General features: G+C 38.1%; 1 protein-coding gene across 1 annotated transcript; it reads left to right on the forward strand.

Moving 5' to 3' along the window:
* The first annotated feature begins 673 nt into the window (after nucleotides 1-673).
* Nucleotides 674-19,957, forward strand: LOC128937174 (uncharacterized). Its single transcript, XM_054276564.1, has 9 exons — nucleotides 674-1,940; nucleotides 3,153-3,247; nucleotides 3,899-3,982; nucleotides 6,039-6,093; nucleotides 10,361-10,517; nucleotides 15,495-15,501; nucleotides 17,497-17,625; nucleotides 18,631-18,702; nucleotides 19,397-19,957. Exons 1-9 carry the CDS (start codon nucleotides 1,759-1,761, stop codon nucleotides 19,771-19,773), a joined length of 1,158 nt encoding a protein of 385 aa, XP_054132539.1. The 5' UTR covers nucleotides 674-1,758; the 3' UTR covers nucleotides 19,774-19,957.
* Nucleotides 19,958-22,789: the final 2,832 nt, after the last annotated feature.

Raw genomic sequence — 22,789 nt, forward strand, 5'->3', positions numbered from 1 at the left:
TTTTGAGGTTTGTTTTTTTTTCTTTCCAGTTCCGTAAGATTTATTCAATTTTTATGAGAAAATTGGTGCATTTTGCTTTTTTTTATCTAAGCTGTTATTGGTGCTAATTGTCATCAGTTGCCTTGGAAAGTGGTGCAATTCTAGGAAAACCTGCCACTATTTTGTCAAAGTCTAAACAGGCACTTGGACTCTTCTAGAATAAAGGATTGGAGCACCCTGGAAAACTATGGATGTAAATAGATTTTAGCTCCTGGCTGGCAAAACCAACAGAGATTTGTGTGAGGTTGAATCCCTGTAGGGAGTGAACTTATCTGAAGGCTTACATTTTGTTTTCAAGTTTTATTTTGAGCTTTGTCTTGTTACCTTCAAGGGTGACACCAGCAATGCCAACTTCCCTAGTATTGTGTAATTAACACACTACAGAAAATCAGCAGAAGAAAATCCTTACAGGGTATTAAGAACTGTCTGGAGTCCATGGAATTGGATAAGAAATATAAACGAGGATTCAAGTTTGTTATACTAGTTAGCTAAATACCTTCCTTCTTTTATTTTAATATGTGCCATTGTTCTAAACTTTGATGGGATCCTAATGGAGGAAGCACAAAGAACATAGAAAAATGGTGCTTCTTAACCTCTGCTTTTTATCCTAATTATAATGTTCCTACGGTAATAGTCTAATGATTATACTCTATGTGGTACTTTATCAGATGAAACCTGACAGGGGAAGCTGCTCTCTGTGGGAAATCTTTTCTGAAGATTAAAATAAAGAGAAATAATTGAGGTGAATAGCAGAATTCATCCTGGATTAGATTTTTCTCTTTTTACCCAAATCTGTCGACCAAATGGTGTTTCCTGAGGCTTCTCTCTTTTTGACTGGTAGAACTGGGAAAATTAAGAGAAATTAAGGCCACTTGCCTTTAATATGTAGCTTATGTACTATAAGTTTGTCACAAGTCTGTGGTAGTTTAATTTGGGGGGTGTTTCAATTAAAGAGAATACATGGGGTGTGATTGCCTCACATTTGACACTTATTGCAAACAAGGGCAATCACTGTGGTGCAGCCTGTCAGAGCTTTTACCTTATGATGTTTCTATCTGTTACTGCTGTTCTGCTCAGAGAGGGCAGCAAAGGATTGCAGATCTTTTGGAATCCAAAAGGAGCTCAGATCTGAGATGTAATGCTGAGGAAAAATGTGGTTTTTTAATATACAAAGGAGAAATAGGGGAGGCATTCAGATCATTGGTGCTCAAAGATACTTGAGCTTTTTGTCCTTTAAGGTGTGGGTGTATGCAATTAGTGGAGATTCTGATAAGAGAAGCGCTTAATCACTTTGAGCTTAGGCATTTCCTGATAGGTGTGGAGTCCCTGCAGAAACACAATGAGCTGCTGAGGATTCATCCTGAACTGGAATATTGTGTGATTCATTTGGCATGAAGATAAAGGCTGTACATTTCAACATATAATGAACAAAACACTGAAATTCATTTGTAGCACAGTGAGATTCATGACTGTTGTGATATTAGGTATTTTCATTAGACCTCAAGACTTTCACACTGTTATAAGTTTGGTGGTTTCTTTTCAATGTGCACAGATACCATCAGGGGCTAAATGCTATGATTCAGACACTATCCCTTTTGCCTGAAGACAGGAGTGTGTTTCCCTGGTAACACCTCAAAATTATGCAAATGGAGAAATTTATTAAATTACTGATTTGTCATGGATCTGTGGACTTAGCAATGATTCTTTTTCATCCTTTCAATGCCTTGGCTTTCCCTGCTAGGAGTAAGAAGTTCAGTTAGCACAGAAGAACCTGCAAAGACAATTTACTCCTGCCCAGAAGTTCAGTGCAGTGCTCCTGCAGCCAGTGTCTTACCAGCTAGAGATGGTCCCAAAGATGCAAAGGGTGAGCAGGTACAGAGCCATGACCATGTAGCAATACTGTAATTTTGACACTCCCTATCATCCCTTTACTCCTGTTTCATGCCTCCTTCAATCTTTCATTTTATCTCTTTACTTCTCTCATTTTCTTCTGCCCCACTAGCCTTTTGTAGGCTCTGCACAATGTCAGGAAGCTGAACATGCTTTCTGCATTTATAATACTACTCTAGATACTTGGCTTTTAATAAATAAAAAAATAATGTTGTACATTTTCACTGCAACCAATAAAATAGAGATGTAATGAGATTTTAATCTGATCGTACCATTTGTACTCTGAATCAGTTCCTATTATCTCCTACTAAATTATTACTGCTCCTTCTTTCCAGGGGCTAGCTGTCAAAACCAGAAATCATGCTTGCTAGATTTGCCTCCTAATCTGATGGTCATTACTTGATTGCTTCATCAAAAGCAGAATTCCCCCAAGGTGTGATTTGTCAGGTAATTTTTTTCATGTGCTGCTGCGAGCAGCAAATGGCTCCAAAATGCTTTCTGTCATGTGGCTGAACCCAGTCACACTCTCTGCCAAGTGACCAAAACAGCTTCTGCCCAAACTCTTAATAAGTATACATGAAATTGTATATTTTCTTACTATATCACATCTGTGTTATCATGTGTAACCCACCCACCTTGGAATGAGGTGCTTGCCTTCCATCCACAAAGGAAATTCTCAACATCACCACTTCATATGAACTGTGACACAAAATTCCAGTGGCATGCACTGAGATTCTGTATAGACATCTTCTGGTCCACTACCCCTCTGTGTGCCTCTGCAATTCCATGGTTGAAATAAGCAAATTTCTTCAGCAGTATCTTTCAACAAACTACTCCAGAGAGGAATCCTTAATAATGCTGTGATTTAGCTCATTTTCTAGATCATACCCTGTGATGTGGGATTGGATTACAGCTGAACAAGATTGGCTTTCTTGTTTAAGAGGATGGAACAACATGAGGGCATTTATTTCATGGATTTTCAGTGCCATATGTAGGGATAGTAAAGGCTTTTTCATCAAAGTAATGCATTTCCTAGGAAATGAAGATTTCCATGGGAATAATTCAATTTTCCTGAGATGTTTTTATTTTCCTGGGAGTGGGCAGGTGGAACACCAAGGGGGAAGGAGTTGGTGTTAGATGCTCTCTTAAAACACTAAGGAAACATAGTGGGAGAAAAATTTAGGAAACATTTGAATCATTTTTTATTTTAAGTTAAATTCTAGGAGAAGAATTGAGAGACCTATAGAGTTTCCCTGGAAAAATGAGACATTCAGGAATAAAAGGAACTTTAGAACTACAAGGAGAGAGTGGAATAAAGGTAGAATATGGAGGTAAGAAATAAATTTCTCATGTTTCTATAGTCTGGTTTTCAAACTTTTACTATATTCTCCAAAAAATATTTGTGTTAGCGTCTGGTATTCCTACAGCACCATTTCAGGAAAGGTGTGAGTTCCAGAAGTGTGAGGAGCAGAAAAAGAAACCATCTGTTACATAGGAGATGAGCTGCCCAACAGAACTGGAGGGAGAAATTGTCTGGAATGAGTCACCAGCTTGTTGTTTTCTGTGGGTGAAATACCAAGCCCTCTATCTCATGTTAAAAGCAGCATTTTTTCTTCTCTCATTCTTTGCCTGTTCTTGAGTTTTTGCTCCAACTTTAATTAATTTTACAATGTTTACATGTGTGTTTTGCCTGTGAGAACTGGGCTTTTCCCTCTGAACAGAAGATGACTTTGGCAGCCCTGAGAATTCAAAGCTTATCCAAGTGTTCACTTTGGTCAGGGATAAGGCACTCCCAGTTGGATAAATTCCCTAAACAAATCTGCAGTGTGGCCTGTGATTTCTGCTCTGGAAACCAAATATCTCTTTCACGTGGCATCAGATTACAGGAGAGCTGAGCATCTTGGAGACAGGTGTTGTGCAGTCATTTTGGTATAAATTATTTAATAACAGCCTTGAGTCCCACTTATAGTAACTGATGACTTGCAGAGACAAGTAACTGCTTTGGAAACAGAAGCACAGATTTTGGAGGCTGAATTAAATAGACACAAAAAAGGTAAGGTAAAGATAAGTATAATTTTTGGCCTGGTAAAATGATGGATGTGCTTGTGCTGTACCTCTAAAAGGGGCCTGGAATACCAAGATAAAGGGTGTATTTATAATTGTTCTCTCTTGGAGATTCAGTTTTGAATCTCCTAGTAAAATACAGATTTCATATTTTCAATCATTATGTGTTAAATGTGTGGTTCAAGGGTAATAAGTTATGGCATGCTCAGCAGGCTGGTGGTTCTTTCTGCCTGAGTTCCTCATAAATACAGCGTGAGAGAAGCACTTGCTAATAATCTTGAAACAAATGAAAAATTTGTCTCTATTTCATCTTGGAGCTGAGCTGTAAACTTGGAGAGATTGCTCTCTAAATGCAGCTTCTGATACATTCTTTTATGAAGTAAATAATGGACAGTGCATACAGCCCTATGTTTCCTCAGTATTTAGTGATGCCTTTGCTCCTGGGGCACTTTTATTCTGGTTCTAAAATTGACTGATAAGGATCACTTAGAGCCTAGAGTGGTATTTATCCTCTGACTACAGAAGTCCACTGCAGCAGCTACTGACATGGAAATAATTTCTTTTTTGAAGTTTCAGCTATTTTCATGCAGCTCTTCCCATGTGATTGGAAAATGAATTGTGCTGTAACTACAAGGAGGAATAAAACAGTAAACCAGCCAGGCAAGGTGCTTTGTGTGCAGTACAAAATCATGAGAAGAGAATAAAATGATGTGTTCTGGCAATCTATAGGCATCAGCTGAGGTACAGGAACTATAAATCAAGATTTAGATGCAGTGGAAAGCAGAAATATTTTTTTGTCTTAAGTTAAATCCAAAAGCCTGCTACTGAAATGTTCTCAAAGTGGAATTTAGCTCATGCAGAAAAAAAAGCAAAAGGCCCTGCTTGTTTGATATGTCCTTAATGTGAGAGAAGTGATCCTATAAGCTTTTATGATTTTCTTGATGGGAGCTTCTTTCACCTCAGGTGAATTACAAAATTATGGACTGTATTCACTAGGACTGGGTGGATATCATGACAACAAAGCCCAGTACTACAAGTTTGACAATTAAGAAAAATGTTTCCATTGAAGGCCGAAAGTGTTTAACCATGGAGGAGCAGATTTTCAATTTGTCTTCCACTTGGTTTAGGACTAAGCTAAGTGCCTCTAAGGAGAGAAGGATTATGGCTACACTGGCAAGTTATGGACCCATGGGAACCTAGAAATATGTCTGTACAGAGGAGCCATTGATGCCCAGCTCATCTATTTTATAGCTGTTATTTTCATTGCCTAATTCCCTGTCTACCTTTATAAGTAATGACATTTATTTTCTCTGCACTAGGTTATATAGGTACAGCAAAGAAGCAATTACTGAAATTGGTAAAGGATATGAATTTTCCAGGGTATGATTTATCTGCTGATCTGCTTCATGCCTTCCTTGTCATTACTGGCAAAGTATCTTTGCAGTTCTTAAGTGAACTGCATTCCTTTTCTGCATTAATTGTGTCCTGCAGCTATGAAAAACAGAATGCTTAAAATTTTGCCTGGGAATTTTTAATCAATATTTATTACCTAAAAACATGGGAAATGGTGCAATATTTAAAAGATGTATTTGGGTTTAGGGATCAGAAATTGTTCAGTCTCCAATGCATTCATTTGGAATGATTAGGTGAGTCTGTTTTGAGACACAAAAACCACTGTGAAATGTTTTGAGACCATTTCATCTGGAGCTGGACTAAGAGTAGTGATCGATTTTTCTCCCAGTGCATCAGCCAGTAGGTTGCAATGACTAAACCACTGATTTGGAAAAAAAAAACAAACAAACAAAAAAAACCCTCAAAAAAATGGAGTAGTATTTTGTAGATATGAATGGTTGCTTTCTCTCCACCGTTTTTGTGGGGGCTTTTTTAGAAATATTATTCCTGCTGCCCTATCAGCCACGTTCTCAAGAGTTCACCTCTTAAGTGTGATTTAGACTGATTTTTACATTATTTTTCCCAGCAAATCTCCATTAGAGTTGAGAAACTTATGAAGCTTCTTGTAACCTTAAGTTAATGTTTATTTTCAGAGAGGACTGTGCTTCATTCAAATGGCATCTGTACAAACCACAAACTGGTTTGCAGGTAAGTGCAAAAGTTTTCTTATGTCAAACACACTGGAAGTTCCCAAAAGCAGAATGGGAAAGCATTTCCTATTGCATGCTCAGTTTCCTATGGCCCAGAGTTATCAGATAATTAACTTTTAAACCAGGCTGTGTACAGGAAAGGCATATTTGGCCCCAGCAAGGATTTGGTCTATAGAACATCTGAGCTGCTTTTCTTGGAATAAACTCCCAGTCCTTGAGCTTTTAGGTTCCTTCTGGTGTCACTTCTCATTTCCAGCATTTCCTGTCCTATAGGCTCACCCTGGTGTAACCATCTCAAGGGAAATGCTCCCCCAACTCTAACACCTCCTGGGCAGAAGGGAAGCTGCCAGCTTCCCTTTCTTTTGAGAAAACCAAACTGCTCTTTATTACAGTGGTGAAAATCCAGCTCTGCTGGAAAAGCAGCTGTGCAAGTGTGGCTCTGTCAGTCTGGGCTTACCTGCTCAACTTTCCTGTCCTGAGGCTGTGCCCAGAGGAGCAGAACAGTGATGCTGCAACCTGACAGCCTGCAAGGCCATCATGCAGGAGCAGGCTGATCTCAGCTGGACAAAAGTCCACAGGGCAGGAGCCACACCTAGAAATAGAAAATGAGCTCTTTACTAAGTCATATTACTTGAAACTTTAAAATTCAGCAAGGTGTTATCAGATGTGCCCTAAGTTCTGACCTTTTTCATCATTTGCATCAGGGACACCTTTTTCTTCCTTAAGGAACAACTTTCTTCAGTAGGTGCTAAAAAGAAAGAGTTTTAAATTGTGGTCTATTGTCTTCCAGAAGGCTTAAATCAGCATTCCTGATGACCACGTAATTTTGCATTAATTATAAACTAATCTGTATTTGCTGTTATATCCCTGATTAGAACCAACTCATATAGTGCTAATATGACCTCCACAGAGCTTACGAGTAATTCAGGATGAAAGGAGCATTTGTTAATCAGCTGCTGGGTTTATCTTTCTAAAACACAATTTCAGGTTAAGTACATACTCAAGAGGAGCTATCCTGTCACATGTGAAAAAACACAATCATTGAAAGGCTCTTTTCATTCTCTTTAGTTTTCAAGTGGCAATTTTTAGTGGAAGCTACAAGGTGCAAACAGGAAGCCATTCAATCAGTAGCAGCTCATACTTACTGCTTTACTTTTTACTTATAAATATGGGGGACCAGGTGGCTAATGCAAGGTAGAGCAGAGGAGAGGTGTGTTCTTTGCTGTGGCTGGTTTCCTGTTGTGAAGGCATCAAACTCTTCAGTTTAAACATGCAGAGGAGAAGCTTTATGCAGGGCCTGTGACTTGAGCACTGCCGAATTGCTCTGCTCTGTTCTTAGTACCTGGAGAGCTAAGGAGTGAAAAATGATTCCTGGGTTGCAGTTTGGCCAAAAATGCTCAGGGGAATAAATAATGCAAGATGGCCTGGAAACCTAGGCACAGCCTTGTGTCTCTTTAAAGCTCTGCTAAACCTCTCACCACCAGCAGCATGACTGGATACTCTGTGCTCTCTCTAGCACAAATGACTTTGTCCTGAGGCACCTGCAGTTAAAATCTCTTTTTATGGCCTGTGACCCCAGTGAAGATCCGGACATCAGTTGAGCTGTTTAGATCAGTGCTTCAGGGCAGACACTTGTAAGAGCTTTTTCCTGGCTTTCTGTGAGCTCTGCTTTGTTTATGACTTCAGCTGGTGGCACAGTCTGTCCCTCTGAGCTGGGCTTGCGTGCTCATCCTGCAAAGAAACTTCTGGCATATTTGCAGTGGGAGGAAGATTCTACTGTGTGCAACTGGCTGGCATCCTCTTCCAGGGTGTTTAAATTCAGATAAATTTTCAAGCAGCTGGACTAAATACACAGAATGCGAGAGCAGCAGTCGACCCATGTTTAGGTGTCTGATTTCAGAGCCTGAGATTGCTGTGTTGGGCTTCATGCAAACACACCTGCACCTGCTCAGCAGTGCAGCAGCCTGAACTTCACTGTTTCCTTTCCTCATCAGGCTTTCTGGGCTTATCTGGGAGGATCCTGAACAGAATCTTTTCCCTTTCTTCCCACCTGCACAGCTGTGCCGCAACACTTGGCCACCTTTCCCTTGTGCTTCAGCTGTGTAGGAAAAAAAGTTCTGTGCAAATTTCCATCCTGCCCCAACAATTATATCAAGCACATTTATAATTCAAAGTTTTCTTTTGATGTAAGAGAAGTTAAACCATGCAAGTTTCTTTAGCTGAGATGGACAGACACAGAGTTTCACCAGATTTAGCTGGAAATCCTGAAACTCCTTCAGCAGAATCATATTGTCTGCATTAGTTACTCTCTTGTTTATCTCCTGTCTTGCACTTTATGTGTCCAATGACACCCCTGGGACGTTGTCCCATGCAGAAGTGGCTTGACCAGCACTACATTGCCTACAAATCACAAGCTATTAACTTTTCTATCCCCTTATACCCTCTCCATCCTGCCTAAACAACCATACATATTCACAGAAACTAAAGACAGGAGGAAATGATGCACTATCTAAATCCTTTTACCTTTTTATTCTAGAGCTGCAGCTAAAATGGAAAAGGGGTGTATTTATGGGACTTTCTAAGCCTGTTAAGTAGATCTTTTATTTATGCATCAAAAACTAGTGGAGCAAATGTTATCTTGAAGCCTCTGAGTGTTCTCTATGGGCTGTTATTTTCTACTACATGGTCTTTAGCTTCAAGCTGCAATTGCCTCCCTCTGGAGCATCTCATCTGTCATTTTCATGAGTGAAGTACATTTCAAGACTAATGGTGAAAAGAAGTTAAAAGCCTTTCAATTGAAAAGTTCTACACTTTTCCAAAGCAAAGTGAAAATATTTCTATTCCTGTTTCTTTATAATACCATGTTTTAAATACTATCTTAAAGCAAAACCTGCATTTTTAATAAGTGGGGATTAAGTGTTGGCAACAATATGGCAGGACTGGATGACAAGAAAAGTTTTCAGTTTCTCATATATTAGCAGTTAAAAAAGTTATTTAAGAAATAGTTCAAATGTATCTGCAGTGCTTAAGTATATATCAGATATACTTAAGTATATTAGATTTAAGAGATACATATTATTATGTATATCACTTCACTAAAAATTGTGTATTACTCTTTGTCTCAAGTTACTGGGAGCTCTCCAGTGGTTTTGAATGATGCAGTCCTAATGTTTATTTTTGTCAAATATTCTCAAAATAGTTCTGAATTTGGTCTTTATTCTGGCAAACTGTGAGTTGTTGAAAATATTATAGTTTACATTATTTATCTCTGTAACAATAACAAAGTATGTTCCTCAGGAAAGGTAAAAAACCCATAAAAGATGGCAATTATTAAACAGTTGGGCCCCATTTGTGTAGGAAAATAGATTCTAGAGAAATGCAATGTACTACTAGCATGGTGACACTGGTACCAAAGCAGGAGCACAGTTCTCAAGGTTCTGAAAACTAAATTTTATAAGTTAATACTTAAAATCACTCCAGTTTCAGGGGACTGCCCACAGGAGCAATGGCAATGGCTGACCCTGTGCAAGAGGCACTCTGCTGTACCCAGCAGGCTGGGCTGTGCACAGGGCTGGGGAAAACCTGGTTTCTAGCTTGGGTCCCTGAGGTGTTCTGGTAAGGCAGACAAACAATGAGACTACTTGAAAAATGAGAATGTTTGAGGAGCTCTTGTGTAGATTCCCACTCCTGGGAAACAAGCATGTTCCTGTCTGCCTAGAATGAGTCCTCAAATCCAAGTAAGAGTGCCAAAACGAATTTATAAATAAATATAATACTTTCATTATACCATAAAAGGTATATTTTATACTAGAATAGGTAGCTGAAATTATTTTTAATAATTGTATCGAGTTTCTTTTGTCTTACTAACAAAAAAAATGTTTAATCTTCAAAACTACATATAAAGCCGCTTAAAGGCTGTAAGGGGTGACCCCCATGGAATAACAAAATGATATTTTATTAGTTAAGTAGTTGACATTCTGGTTATTACATTTCTCAGAGTTATTAAATATTCTCTTTGATTTGTCATTCAAGTTAAGTCTGCTGTGTTTTAATAACCTACTAAACGTTTTCACTTTGAATCATTTTGGCCTCAAGCAACATTCAAGATCTTCCCCTCTCTTGAGAGAGAATCTGAGGGTGTAGAATTCTGTTCATTCCCGTTTGTTTTATTTCTACTTCTTTGAGTCTTCATCTGTTCCTTGTTTTTATCTATTAGCTGAACTTCTAGGGGCTTTAAATAGAGCTTTTCTCGTTTACCCTTGCAGGAACCTTCCAAGAATATTTCTGCACCAAAGCCTCTGCAAAAACTGCACCTTAACTAGCTTCAAATCAGCTGAGATGTATCAATCAAAGGTTGCTTTCTTTCAACTTTGTGTTCACTGTCCTGGAAAAATCTGTGGGAAATGGAATTCTGTAATAACTGTTATCTTAATTTTCAGCTCATAATAGCAATAAAAACCGCAATAGGTGATGCTTGCTGAGAATTCATTAATGGTTGTGTCCCTTCAGTAAAATACAACGCAGCTTCATTTCACTGTGATCATCAGACCTTAACAGCATCTTGGTGAGTTTATTATTTTCCTTTGCTACTCTGTATTTTCTGCCATGTGTTTTCAACCACAAGTTTCTCCCAAGGACTTTGAATTTCTATTGCAAATAAAACTTTGACAATGCTTTTGGATACATATGTTCTAACACTTATCAGTGAGACATTACACAGCCATTTCCCAGCAATAACAACATAATAAGAGCTTGGCAGAATTTTTTTCCCATCAGCAGGATAGATTATTTTAAATTGACAACAAGAGCCAGGTGGCTATTCATAAGGGCAAGATATGAATTGCAAGCACACGTTTCCAAGGCAATGCTGGCCAGTGGCTGTTCAAGCATAAATTGCTTCCTATTACCCCTTTTGATGGGAGGTAAGTGGTGTTCCCATCTCTATGGGAACACAAAGTGGCAGGACACCTCCAGCATTACTCCTTGCACTGTTCCCAGTAAAAGAGGGCAATGTTTACTCCTCTGTGACACACCTAAGTGACATTGCAGTGAGTAATTTCCTTGTGCTGTTGAACAAAGATTAGGAGTCATGCCCCATGCTGTTATGCAGTATTCCTGTAAGGGGGCTGCTTGCTGCAGGAGATGGAAGGAGGAATTAGAGTTGGTGATGTGTCCGACAGGATAAAAAGGTGAATTGATGATCTGAGGGGAAAATAACAGGATTCCTCAGTGATCCTAGGAATAACATCTCTCTAAACTTTAGTTTAGCTAGCTCTGAAACAGGTAAGAAACAGACTTGAAAACATTACTAGGTTGTGAATTTAGAGTGAAATGTTTCTGTCTGTTTATGAAAAGACAAGACTGAAGCTGATTAGAGTGTGGTCCAAACTTTTACTAAACCTAGATAAAGAATATGGGAAGGAAAGAGCACTTGGCCTGCACAAAGGAAGGAAGAAGGCTGTGTCTAAAAATCTGTTATTGTCAAAGTAAGAGCTGCTTGATGCCTTTGTTTTAATGTGCTCAGGTTGATTTTCTCCTTTTTTAATTCAAGGCATAGAAACAATAGTTCAGTCAAAATTACTTTAATCTAGCAACTTGCCTACCATTTTCACAAAACCCAAGAGACCACTTTGATATCTGTAGTTTAAATCAATTATTTGAAGTATATGAGAGAGAAGGAATCTAATGTAATCTGAAAGCAAAGGCCAGGTACTTCTGTTAACATAGGTTTAACTTGAAAGTTCTTTGGCAGGAGAGAACCATGACTTTAAAAAAAAGAAATTGAAATCTGGTCACCTCTTTTCTTGATAGCAAAGTTTGAATTGTTTTTCCTAGAATAGAAAATAGATAGATGGAAAGGTATTTGGGTTAGGGTTAAGGTTCAGTTCAGTCTGGTGAAGCCAGCTCTTTAAAATCCAGCGCTCCATGCTCTGCTCCCCATCTGCGCTTGGAAACTCATCATCTATATTCAGTATTCCTTCTTCTTCTACATCTACCCGTGTACACTTAAACATAGAAATCTCCCTGGAATCCACTCCCCAAAATAACAGTGTTTCCCCAAAATAACAGCATTTCTCTGATGCCATGATTTTTCATAAATATAAACAGGTCTCATCAGCAATTACATTCTTCCTATAATGTGTTTACCTCAAGTTAAGGTCTAGGGCACACAGAGCAGAGTTTCTTTCAGTATTAGCAGTGTGGTTAAGTGCCTCACTGTCTACATTTTTTTGCTCCCATTTCTGCATCAGTGCACTGTGAATTAGCATACAAACTATTTTATCAGTGCTTCTTATTTTCCAAAGGCGGGGACTGTTGAACTTCCCATATTTTTGTTTGGTTTTGTGTCAATAAAATTGAATTGCAGGAGGGGAGGAGGTAACACTTCACCTACTGGGTTGTTTCATGACATAAGAGGTGACATATGCTTAGTGCCCTGTATTTCTGATGAAGTCTTGAGCTGATGCCAATGAGCCCCCTTAAAGCTAACTATAGACACTTAACTCTGTATGATTTAAAGCTCAGCAAATAAATTACAGTGGAAATACTAGAATACAAATATGAAAATGACTATTGTTTTGAAGGAGGTAAACGTGGAGAATTGACCACACAGATGCTGTACCAGGACTCGCTCAGAGAGTCAATATCAGGAACTTGCAGCGCAGTGACACACTTTAAATTATTGTCTCACAAATTGCTAATATAAACTAGCAAGGCTGTGCATCACTATTTTATGTGAAAGCTTTACACAGATCAGGATATGCTAAGTTATCATAATCAGTTAGTGATCAGTTCACTTCAAAATAGCAAAATGAAGAGTTTACCTTGTGTTCTGAAAATGAGAGGCTTGAAAGCTGTATAAAATTAGTTCTGGTACTGAAACTTCCTTTGCAATAAGTTTTTTGAGGGTAGCGTGCAGAGCTGTTATAGAAAGAAGCAACTTTCTATAGAAAGAAGCAACTTTCTTTTTGGCCATATGACATCTTGATAAATCAGACTCCATTTTCCCCCCAAGTTCTCCTTTGCTGAGAGTTGAGCAGGGTTTGGGTTTAATCCACTGGCGGCATTTCATATTTAATATTCTTATGGTTCTTCCTAATGCTGGAAGGAGGCATGCAGCACCTGGGGTTCTCTGAAACCATTAAAATTCCCTGGCTGAGTTTTTTGGGTGTTCCCCAGCTAAAGGCCTTCAGCCATTACCACACAGGTTTACCTGCATATTTCAGAATTCCCATTCCAGCTATTCTACAGGGATGCTAGGTTGCAGAAAAAATATTTACTTTCTTTCTTCCTTGTCGAGTATCTTTGTTTTCCCTCATTCTCTGCTGCATAACTAAGGAAAGTAAATCTAATGACTAAGTAATCTCTCACATTGGATTATGTTTTAGATTTCTTATCAGATTCCATTGTGTAAGTATGATCTGACTCATGGGAGAACAACTGTTATCAAATGTATCTTTCTTCAAAAGTTTTACCAAAAGATAAGAATTGATAAGGTTTTCCTAGATCATAAGCCATGTTTTGCTCATGCCACACATTCATAAATGAATAGAGATAAGTTGATGGAGCTTTACTGATCTCCCTATTTAATGTTTTCAATCCTTTAATTTTCTTATAATATACACTGTGTTAGGTGGAAGAAACAGTACAAATCTCCAGAGACTTATCAAGTTCATGTGTTAGAGCTGTATGTATATGCAGTGATGCAGCAGAAAAACCAGCCCTTACGAATGTTGCAGAGTTGCCTAGAAACTGGATCTCTTGAGATTTTGTTCTGGTAACATTCCCAAGAACTTGGGCACCTAGTAATTTAAAATACTGCTTCTCAAAATCTGGATCCATTAGGTTCCATCTTATTCTGGAATTGAAGAAAATTTCTATGTTCCCCAGAGCTCTGCTGCCATCCAGAAACAGAATTACCTGTGTCTTTGTGGTCAATTGTCTGGTATCTGTGCTATTTCCAAACTGCAACAGGAATGGGAAAAAATATCTTATCTGTTGGGTACTGTCTAATCCACATTTTATGCACTCAACACCAGTTTTTTTTACCTCTACCTCATCTGGACTACAGAGAGAAATGGTTTCCATTGGTGCTGCAAAAGGACTACTGTGCATTCAGAGCTCTGCTGCCCATCTGGTAGAGGAAGGACTTTGAAGATAGATTGTCTAGAATATACTTCTGTGAGTATTACCTGACCTGATCATTTGCCAAGAAGGAAACCTGCTACATCCTCAGTTTGCTGTTTGTGGGGGGTTTTGAGGTGGAGAACAGGCCATGCTGGGCAGTTTAACTGCAGGACAAGGCTCACAGTTGTGAATGGAATTGTATTTAAGTGCCTGCACTATGCCTAAGGCGAATCCTAAATGCATCTTCTGCTTTGGTGTTTTCTCTTGGCTAGATCAGCCAGTTATTATTAAACATCTCTAATTGCTGAGCAGGGAGCCTAAAGATGTTAGATTGCAGCTGTGAATCCTGCTGGAATCATTCAGAAAGAATAAAACAATTATTAGGGGTGATGACAAAACTTAAATAGTTTCAGTGAAATGCAAATGAAAAATAGAGACCACGGTATAAACTGACAAAACACAGAAAATCTGTGAAGCTGAGGTATTTCTGTCTCTCAGGTGAGACATTGATGTGTTGTCTTGCTGGGGTTTATAAAACAAACCCCATCTAGGATCAATCATTTTAGAGTAGAATGCATCAGAACCAGAAGGGAGTTACAAAATCCCAATATTTATTTCTGGGAAACAGCAGGAGCAAAAGCTCTGGTTTCTTTTTTTTTTTTTTAATCCATTTGAGAATTTTGTGCATGTATACAGATTTTTTCCAAGATCCATCTCTGACCAAGAGAGGAGCAGCTGTCTTGTGCAAGAGAGACCAGAATGAGCATTCTAGCACACAGCTAGAAAATTATATTAAGGTAAGATAAATACATCAGATACAGAGAGGGAGGAAAGTTTAGAATTCTGATTACTGGGTCAGACTATCTGGAAGGTACCAGGCTTCCCTAAGATTAATCACAAGAGTATCTTTCCTTTCACAAGAGCCACTGGTGGCCATCTGCCATTTTTTGCTTTTATAACACAACAAACAATTTTAAAATATGGCCTAAAATTGCTGAAAGTTACTTTACGGTTTTATATCTTTTGTGTCTACAAATCTGGGTTATCTGTTAGTTCTGGGTTGTATTTTCTACAACTTTGGCTTTATTTTGTTAAAAAAAAAAGAAATTTCTCAGCCCTTAAAACTGGCCTCAGTATTTGCATAACAAATATATGAGCAAAACTGAAAAAGCTCATTCGTGGCCTCAGTATCCACTTCAGCCATATCATTTAACAAACACCACACTATATAAAGGGAATTGGTGTGAACTGATTTTTCATTTCATTTTGAAGCAGAAGGGTAAGTTGAATTTCCTTTTAATAAATCACAAAGAATTTCAGCTAGAAGGCAAACCTGTTCCTTTTGATTGCTGTGGTCATATTTACATTCTAAAATTAAATTTCCCTTTATTAGTAGTTTTTTTGCTTTGCTTATACTAGCAATTTTGGTAGATAAGGAGGTGCCTGAAGGACACTAGATAGTAATGACTGATGAAGGTCATTAAAACTGGATTAAAACTGAAGGGCTGTGTTTTTTCAATTTTGCTATATAACTGATCAGGGGTCTGACTCTGCATCATAATCCAATTATGAGCTGGATGCAGTAGCCCATTCAAATGTAATTCCATGAATGATCATCACCAGGCAAAGGGTACATGTTGTAATTGCATTTCCTTATCTCAAGGATGTAAGTATTCCTATCACCTAAGGTAGGTTTCTGTTAGGGTCTTTAATAACCTGCTCTCTCTAAGTCACTGGCCAGTGTTTCCAGAGGGCCCTGCTGGCCTTCAGTAAAGGGCAAACAACTCGAGATGCTCCAAATTCAACAAACCAAACTTTAATACTGCACATCTGCTCTCAGGGGGATTTGATTTTGCATTGTTTAAAGTGCACATTCTTGACCATACTGCTGCTAGTTAAACAGATCCTATATGCTGCAAATTTATGACAAAATTGAATATTTGTATATTCAATGGTATGTCGCATCAGATTAATGTTGATGAGACATTCCCCTAGAAAAACCAGTTGCTGTTGATGCAGATTAAAAATAACCTCAAAAGTCTCCTATAACAGAGTCAATATGGAAGATCTAAACAATGTTTTTTCTTTTAAAAGCTTACCTCACTTAATAAATGACACTAGATGATATTTTTATTCTGCTTGGCATATATAATTTGAAATGTAATAGCAAATACCTTGTTATAGCTTGATGAACCTAGATGCTAATAATCTTATCGCATTCAAGCCAACCAAGCTTTTATTTTAAATTTTAAGTGGAGCTAGACTTAGAACCTAGTATGTGTAAATGCTGATTTTTTTTAAAAGATGGAAGTTTTTAAGAGAGAGCAGGTACAGGATCCTCTTTGATTTGTGCCAATTAAAAAAGTGAAGTAATGGATATTATTTGTTTTGTATGAGTCAACCCATGAGCATCACCCCATTGGACACAGACACTCATTCTGGCATCTTGAACCTTTCTTTATATCTCCTGTTACTTTAACTGAAAGATGTCAATAACTGGATATTTCTATGCCATAGTATCTTACAGTCCTTCAGGTTTCACAGCTGCACAGCACACCCACTCACTCTGCTGTAAACAACCCACAATGTACGGTTTTAAAATGCTTTTTAGTCATGATAGCTCAGCACTCAGATTATAACCCTAGTTGTTGTTTTATCTGTGGGGATAAAATAAGATGAATAAGCCTTTTGCCAACCAGCAGAAGTTTATTTTCTACAAGATTAACTGACATTTTCAAGCTTGTGGAATTTTGTTCAAAACAGGATAGGAATGTCAATTGAGCTGTGAAGTTTTGCCCATGTGTAAAACAGTATCAGTTTATGCCAAATAAATGTGCTTAGATAGTGTTGTGCTGTAACGAGCTCCCAAACATGACCAGTCCCACTGTGACAGATCTGCCTTAGGTTAATATCCAATGCATCATCGGGTGATTACAGTCCTTGCAGACAGCTAATGGCTTAAGTGTGATCAGTTACCTCTGAGCTTATCATTTCTCAAGGATTAATCCAACAAATTGTGAAAGGGCTAATTTATCTTCACTACTCCAAGTTTATCAGTCTAGAAAGAGTTTTGTGTATAAACTACACAATGGTTGCAAAATAAATCTTTTACATCTGAATTATAAACTTTATTTAAACAAGGAAATAATGTAAATTTCAAGAAGGGGTGATGGGGGGGGGGGGGGGAGAGTGTGCACTGTATAAACCAATGTCTGCAATTTCTTACAGAATTACCTGACAAATGTGTGATTTTTTTTTTTCCAGCTGGCCTGAGAAATCATGTTGTCTTACTCATCCTACACCCTCATAGCACTGGCTGCTTTGTTAGTGACTTGCCATGCATTGAGTAAATGCCCAGAAATTTCTGGGCTGCCTGGTATCCCTGGAAGGAATGGTCTGAAAGGTAAGCAAACTTCCTCTTTTGCAAGAGACCCACCTCACAAAGGCTGCATGAACAGATAACACAGAGGGACACGTGCTCTCAAGGAAGTAGATGTGTTAAGCACAGGAAGGAAAAGAGAATGGAGGAAATGGGCAGTTTATTTTTTTCTAAAAAATGGGTCTCCTCTCTCTTCTGGGGGAAGAGAGGAATTGAACCAGTTATCAACACTCTAACATATAAATATTTTATATATATGTAGAAATGTTTTCTCCAGGTCTGCTGGCAAGGCTAAAGCACTATTAGAATTATTCCCAGTCTCCCTGCATTAGGTCAAATATGGGGGGATTTTAATGGATTGTGAAGTGCAGTAGGAGCTGCAGTGTTGCTGGGGATGCAGCAACCTTTTGTGCTTCTCCATAGCTGTTAATTATGATCATGATTATTATCATGAGAGTACCTTAGTGACTTTATTCTACACATAGGACCTCTGTTACCTGTGGACTGTGGTATGAAAAAAAGAATCTACCTTTACAGTGGGTTCCCATCTTTAGCAAGCAGTGCTGTGGATGTATTTCACACTATCCAGAAACCTTCCACTACCACTGTTTATGGCTCCCATTAAAGCAAAATAAACACCCAGCGCTTTAAAAAGAAGGTCACACGGTGCCATAGAAACTGTTTCCTCCTCAGAGTGTTCCTCATGCCTGCCATTACCAATGAAACCTGTCTTTGGCAAAGCCAGTTTCATAGATAAGCTAACAAAAGGCTTCAACCTGTAGAGCTTCAGTTACTTTTCTGCAGAGGAGAATTACCATCATTTCAGAGGATTGGATGTTTTTGTTAGTTTGCTATAATATATATTAACAACAATGTGAAAAAATACTGGGAAAATATTTATTTTACTCTTGCTGATGTTAAAAATTACATTTGCAAGTTAGTTCTGGAAAGTAATTGCTTTTATCCAGGGAGTTACTCCTAGCAGGACAGCCTAGTTTAACTGTATAACTTTTGTTTTTATCTGTATAGGTCTGCCTGATTCTCTGGCCAGAAAATTTGCTTTAGCAAATTTGAAGCACCGGCTTTTCCAACTTGAGGCTGGTAAGTCTTCCCCTTGTTACTTTTTCACCTCACAATCAATTTTAAGTGCAATAGGCAAAGTTAGTTACAGAACCATGACTTGCAGGAAGGAAACTGCATTTGGAATAGGTGCTACACCCCATAACTCCATTTTCTCACTCAAATCAGGGGAAATCAGGGTTCTTGTTTCCCTGGAGAGAAGCAGATTCCTCTTGGCAATCATAATGCACATTTATTCAAATTGGGTTTATTTTTAAAAATATTCCAACTACCTGATGTTGCACTTTCCACATGGATTCGTGGATATCTTGTACCACTTTTATCCATCAGCAACCAGATTGTTAAAGGTGGTAAATTGTTTTATACTGAAAGGGATTCAGAAAACAATTATCATTTTACTGTTTCCTTTGCTCAAATCTGAAGCATACTGATTATCTTTAGAAAGTACACAAAATATAACAGAGTTGATGTTTAGCAGATGTTGGTGAGACATCCTTGTCTTGGAGACAAGAACAAGTGGTCACAAGCAGAAAAATATATTTAGTGAACAGTTAGTGAATGAGTAAAATTAAAGATCTTTATTTCTCTTCCTTAGCTCAATTTTTCCCTCTGTTCCTTTTAACACTTTTAGTTTTCATCTCTTGATTTCTTTTTTTTTGCTTTGACATCGGTATGCCATAGAGAATTTACAAAGCTAACTCTTTTCATGTTTCAGCACTTGCTTTGAATGGGAAAATAAGAAAAGTAGGAGAGAAAATACTTGCTAGCAATGGGAAGAAAGCTGACTTTGTGTCTGCACTGCAATCCTGTGAAGAGGTTGGAGGAACTCTTGCAGCCCCCAAGAATGAGGAGGAGAATAAAGCTATTATGGACATTGTGAAGCAGTATAACCGATATGCTTACCTGGGCATTAGAAAGGGGGAGACTTCAGGTCAGGTTAAGTATTTAAATGGCATGCCTCTGAGTTATAGCAACTGGCACCAGCACGAGCCCAATGGCAAAGGGACAGAGAAATGTGTGGAGATGTACACTGATGGCACCTGGAATGACAAAACATGCAATATGTACCGTCTCACAATCTGTGAATTTTAGAGAATGGCCTTTCAGCCACCTCAGAGAATGGAGATAATGAAGTATCTGTGTTTCAGGTTGATTAAATTTCTGCAATTTCTCTGTATCCTAAAATATAAGATGAATCATATTGTGATAATTTTTAGCCTTAGGAAAATGCCAAATGTGCTAGGTGATTACCATGATTAAAATGTGCCTGAACTGACGTGCCTGATATGTTTCTCCCTTTTGGAGGGTTGGGAATACCTCAGAATTCATTTCTTATGGCTGATTGTCTCCATACCTTTGTGAAGATAAGAGGAAAATTCCAAGGTTTGTCTTGGGAAATTGGAAATGCTGAAGTTAAAATTGCCTGTGGTGTCATAGTTGGAAGCATTTTTAAGTACTTAATAGTTACTGCCTCAAAAGAGATGCACAGAGATTGACTTCACTGGAGCAATTATGGTTTCAGGTTTTGGACATCACTTTCAATCACAGAGCCTGTGTCACATTGAACTACTCACTGATTCATTAGCATCCATATTTTGTTTTATAAATTTATCAACAGTACTAGTTACAAATAATTTTTGTAGTTTCAGAGGCTACTCTCTGTAAAACACAAAGATAAATATTGCACTCAGTTCAAGTAGATAGAGTGTAAAAAATGCCAAAGATTGCATTTTGTTGCTAAAACAGCACATTCCCTCAGAAAACCATGGGACTGCATTGTTGGAAGGCCACCTGTCTTTTCCCAAAACAGATAATATTTTGGGAAGGCAGCTAAGAGTGGAAGTTCAATCAGTTCAAACACAAACATCTCTGCTGATGTTATATACCAAGCAACAGCACAGACAGACTTCTACTCAAATCTGGTAAGACCAAGAAGCAAAATTTCACAGAATATTCTCCCTGCTACTCTGTTTGGGCAGCTGAGCAGAGTTACCACAGCAGCAAATTCTCACATTCTTACCTTGCAGTGAGGAAGCCCTGGGCTCCTCATCCTTTACGCACTACCTAAGGGGAGAAAAAAAAAGAGAACACCAGCTTTAAAATTCATGCATGAAACACAATCTCCTCGCCCACATTTGGCTCTGTGCAGGAACCCCTGGGAGCTGGGCCTGACTCTGGGCAGTCCCAGATGTTCCCAAGGCTCCCATGAGGAAGAGGAGTAGGGTCCATTCCCATTCACTGCAAGCCCTGCCAAAATTTTGGCAAGGGATGATTCATCCCCAAGGTTCGTGCAGCACTCCACTGATAAGAGAGCAGACTGGGATTCTGAAATGGAAAAGGTGTACCCAGGACCACACTGGATAGATTTCAAAGTGTGACCCTGCTTCCAAACCTGCTTTCCAAAGCAGCTTGTTTTGAGACCTATGACCATGGTACCATTTTAGCCAAATGTTTCAAACAGGAAGGGAATAGAGCCATGGCAACACTAACTCTGTGGTTACATTGAGAAAAAAGGTAAGGCTAAATTTATACCTTTTCATTTTCCTGGGTTTAGATGTGACCAGCTACACGAAATCTGCTAGAAAGGGTTGAAGATTTACTTAAGGCTACCTCTTAAATATTAGTATTTTAATAAGCAAACCTCATTAGCAGTTTTTGAGTCTAACTGCAGTTTCTTTGTTAGAGCAAAGTGTTTAGCTGTCACAAAAAGTCACCAAAGCCTTCCCCCAAAAAATCCCCACCAACATCATCTTTTACTCTCTGAACTGAAAAAGCATTTTCATTTGCATATATCTCCAACTATTCCTTTAGTTAATGACAAATTTATTTCTACCACATTTGGGGCTGCAAAATGACTGTAGAGATCTCTTGTAAAGACCCTTAATAAGTAAAAATGTTTTACAAATATTTTTAACACCACATAACATCTATATCTAAACAGATTTAGACTTCAAGACAGCAGAGTGTTTTTCCAGTTAAGAAAAATAAGATTTTTATTTTCCAGTCACAAGCTAGTATTTATTATATCAATAAGCAAAGTATCTAAGCTAGGTCTAAAAGCCCAATCTTTTCTGCTTTAGCCATTATTATTGAAAAAAGGAGAAAAAAAATCAAATTAAACACATACATGCTGCTGAAAAATAAAAGCTCCTCAGATCCAGCCAGAGAACTGCTAGGCAGTGCTTTCCTCTTTATGGTTCACACTTGATCTGTAATGTTGCTTGATTATTCTTTGCAGTTCCACAGAGGAAAAAGTATCCAGAAATTGTTATTTTTAAAATTTTGATATGGCTTTTTTTGTGTGTGTTTGGTGTATAACTCTATCAATTCATACCCTCAAATGCTATTTGAGATACCGGGATTTCAGTCTGCTTTTTTGTGAAAGATCTGAATTCTCCATTTATGTTTGGTCTTTGTTTTTGGGTTTTTTTTAATGGACTGAGAGGTTAGGCGCATGAAGAAACAAAATACATTGTTTCTGTGTTCTGCTATGGTAATATAAAAAATTTTTTATAAAATTTTTCCTTAAAAGTGCAACAATAATTCCTGATGTGTAATGACCAGACCAGGAAAAATCCAGGTTAATCCTTTTTTCTTAATTTATAATAATTTGCTACAGAAGTGCAACATAAAGGTAAGATCTTTAAATCAGAAAATTAGTTACTCCCCACATGCTATAGAAGCTGTTCTTTAGGAATTAAGATCCTAGTACAAGCAAAAAGATGGCAAAAATTCCAACCCTTTTGAGGCAAGTGGATCCTGTCTCACATGAAAAAAATTGAGTATAGTTAATAAGGTATGTTTAACATTTAGACTTAGGCCAGAAAAATTATGGATATTTATTTCAGAGAGAATTTTCTCTGGTCTAGATTGATATCCTCTTTTATAATGGTGTAATATAATTAGTTATTTCAGCTTAGAAGTACTGTTATCAATTTTGAGCATTCAAAAACCTCACACCTGCCCCCATCAATCCCTACCACATGTGAAGAAACTGACCATTGATTCCAGCAAACACAAATTTTTCTGATTTTTGTAGAAACTTGATTAAAAAAAACCCCATGGCCCATGGTTCTTGAAAAAATAGAGTTCCTGTTCAACCTCTTGT

The sequence above is a fragment of the Melozone crissalis genome, unplaced genomic scaffold (genome assembly GCF_028551555.1).
Source record: "Melozone crissalis strain CALT ecotype California unplaced genomic scaffold, PUWL_Pcris_2 ptg000019l_1, whole genome shotgun sequence".
In the NCBI taxonomy this organism is placed as follows: Eukaryota; Metazoa; Chordata; class Aves; order Passeriformes; family Passerellidae; genus Melozone; species Melozone crissalis.

Excerpts from the sequence above, each read along its gene's own strand:
- LOC128937174 (XM_054276564.1), top strand. The coding sequence starts at position 1,759 with ATGCCTTGGCTTTCCCTGCTAGGAGTAAGAAGTTCAGTTAGCACAGAA. Across the intron at positions 3,983-6,038 it reads ATTAAATAGACACAAAAAAG|AGAGGACTGTGCTTCATTCA; the intron begins GTAAGGTAAAGA and ends GTTTATTTTCAG. Across the intron at positions 6,094-10,360 it reads AACCACAAACTGGTTTGCAG|GAACCTTCCAAGAATATTTC; the intron begins GTAAGTGCAAAA and ends TTACCCTTGCAG.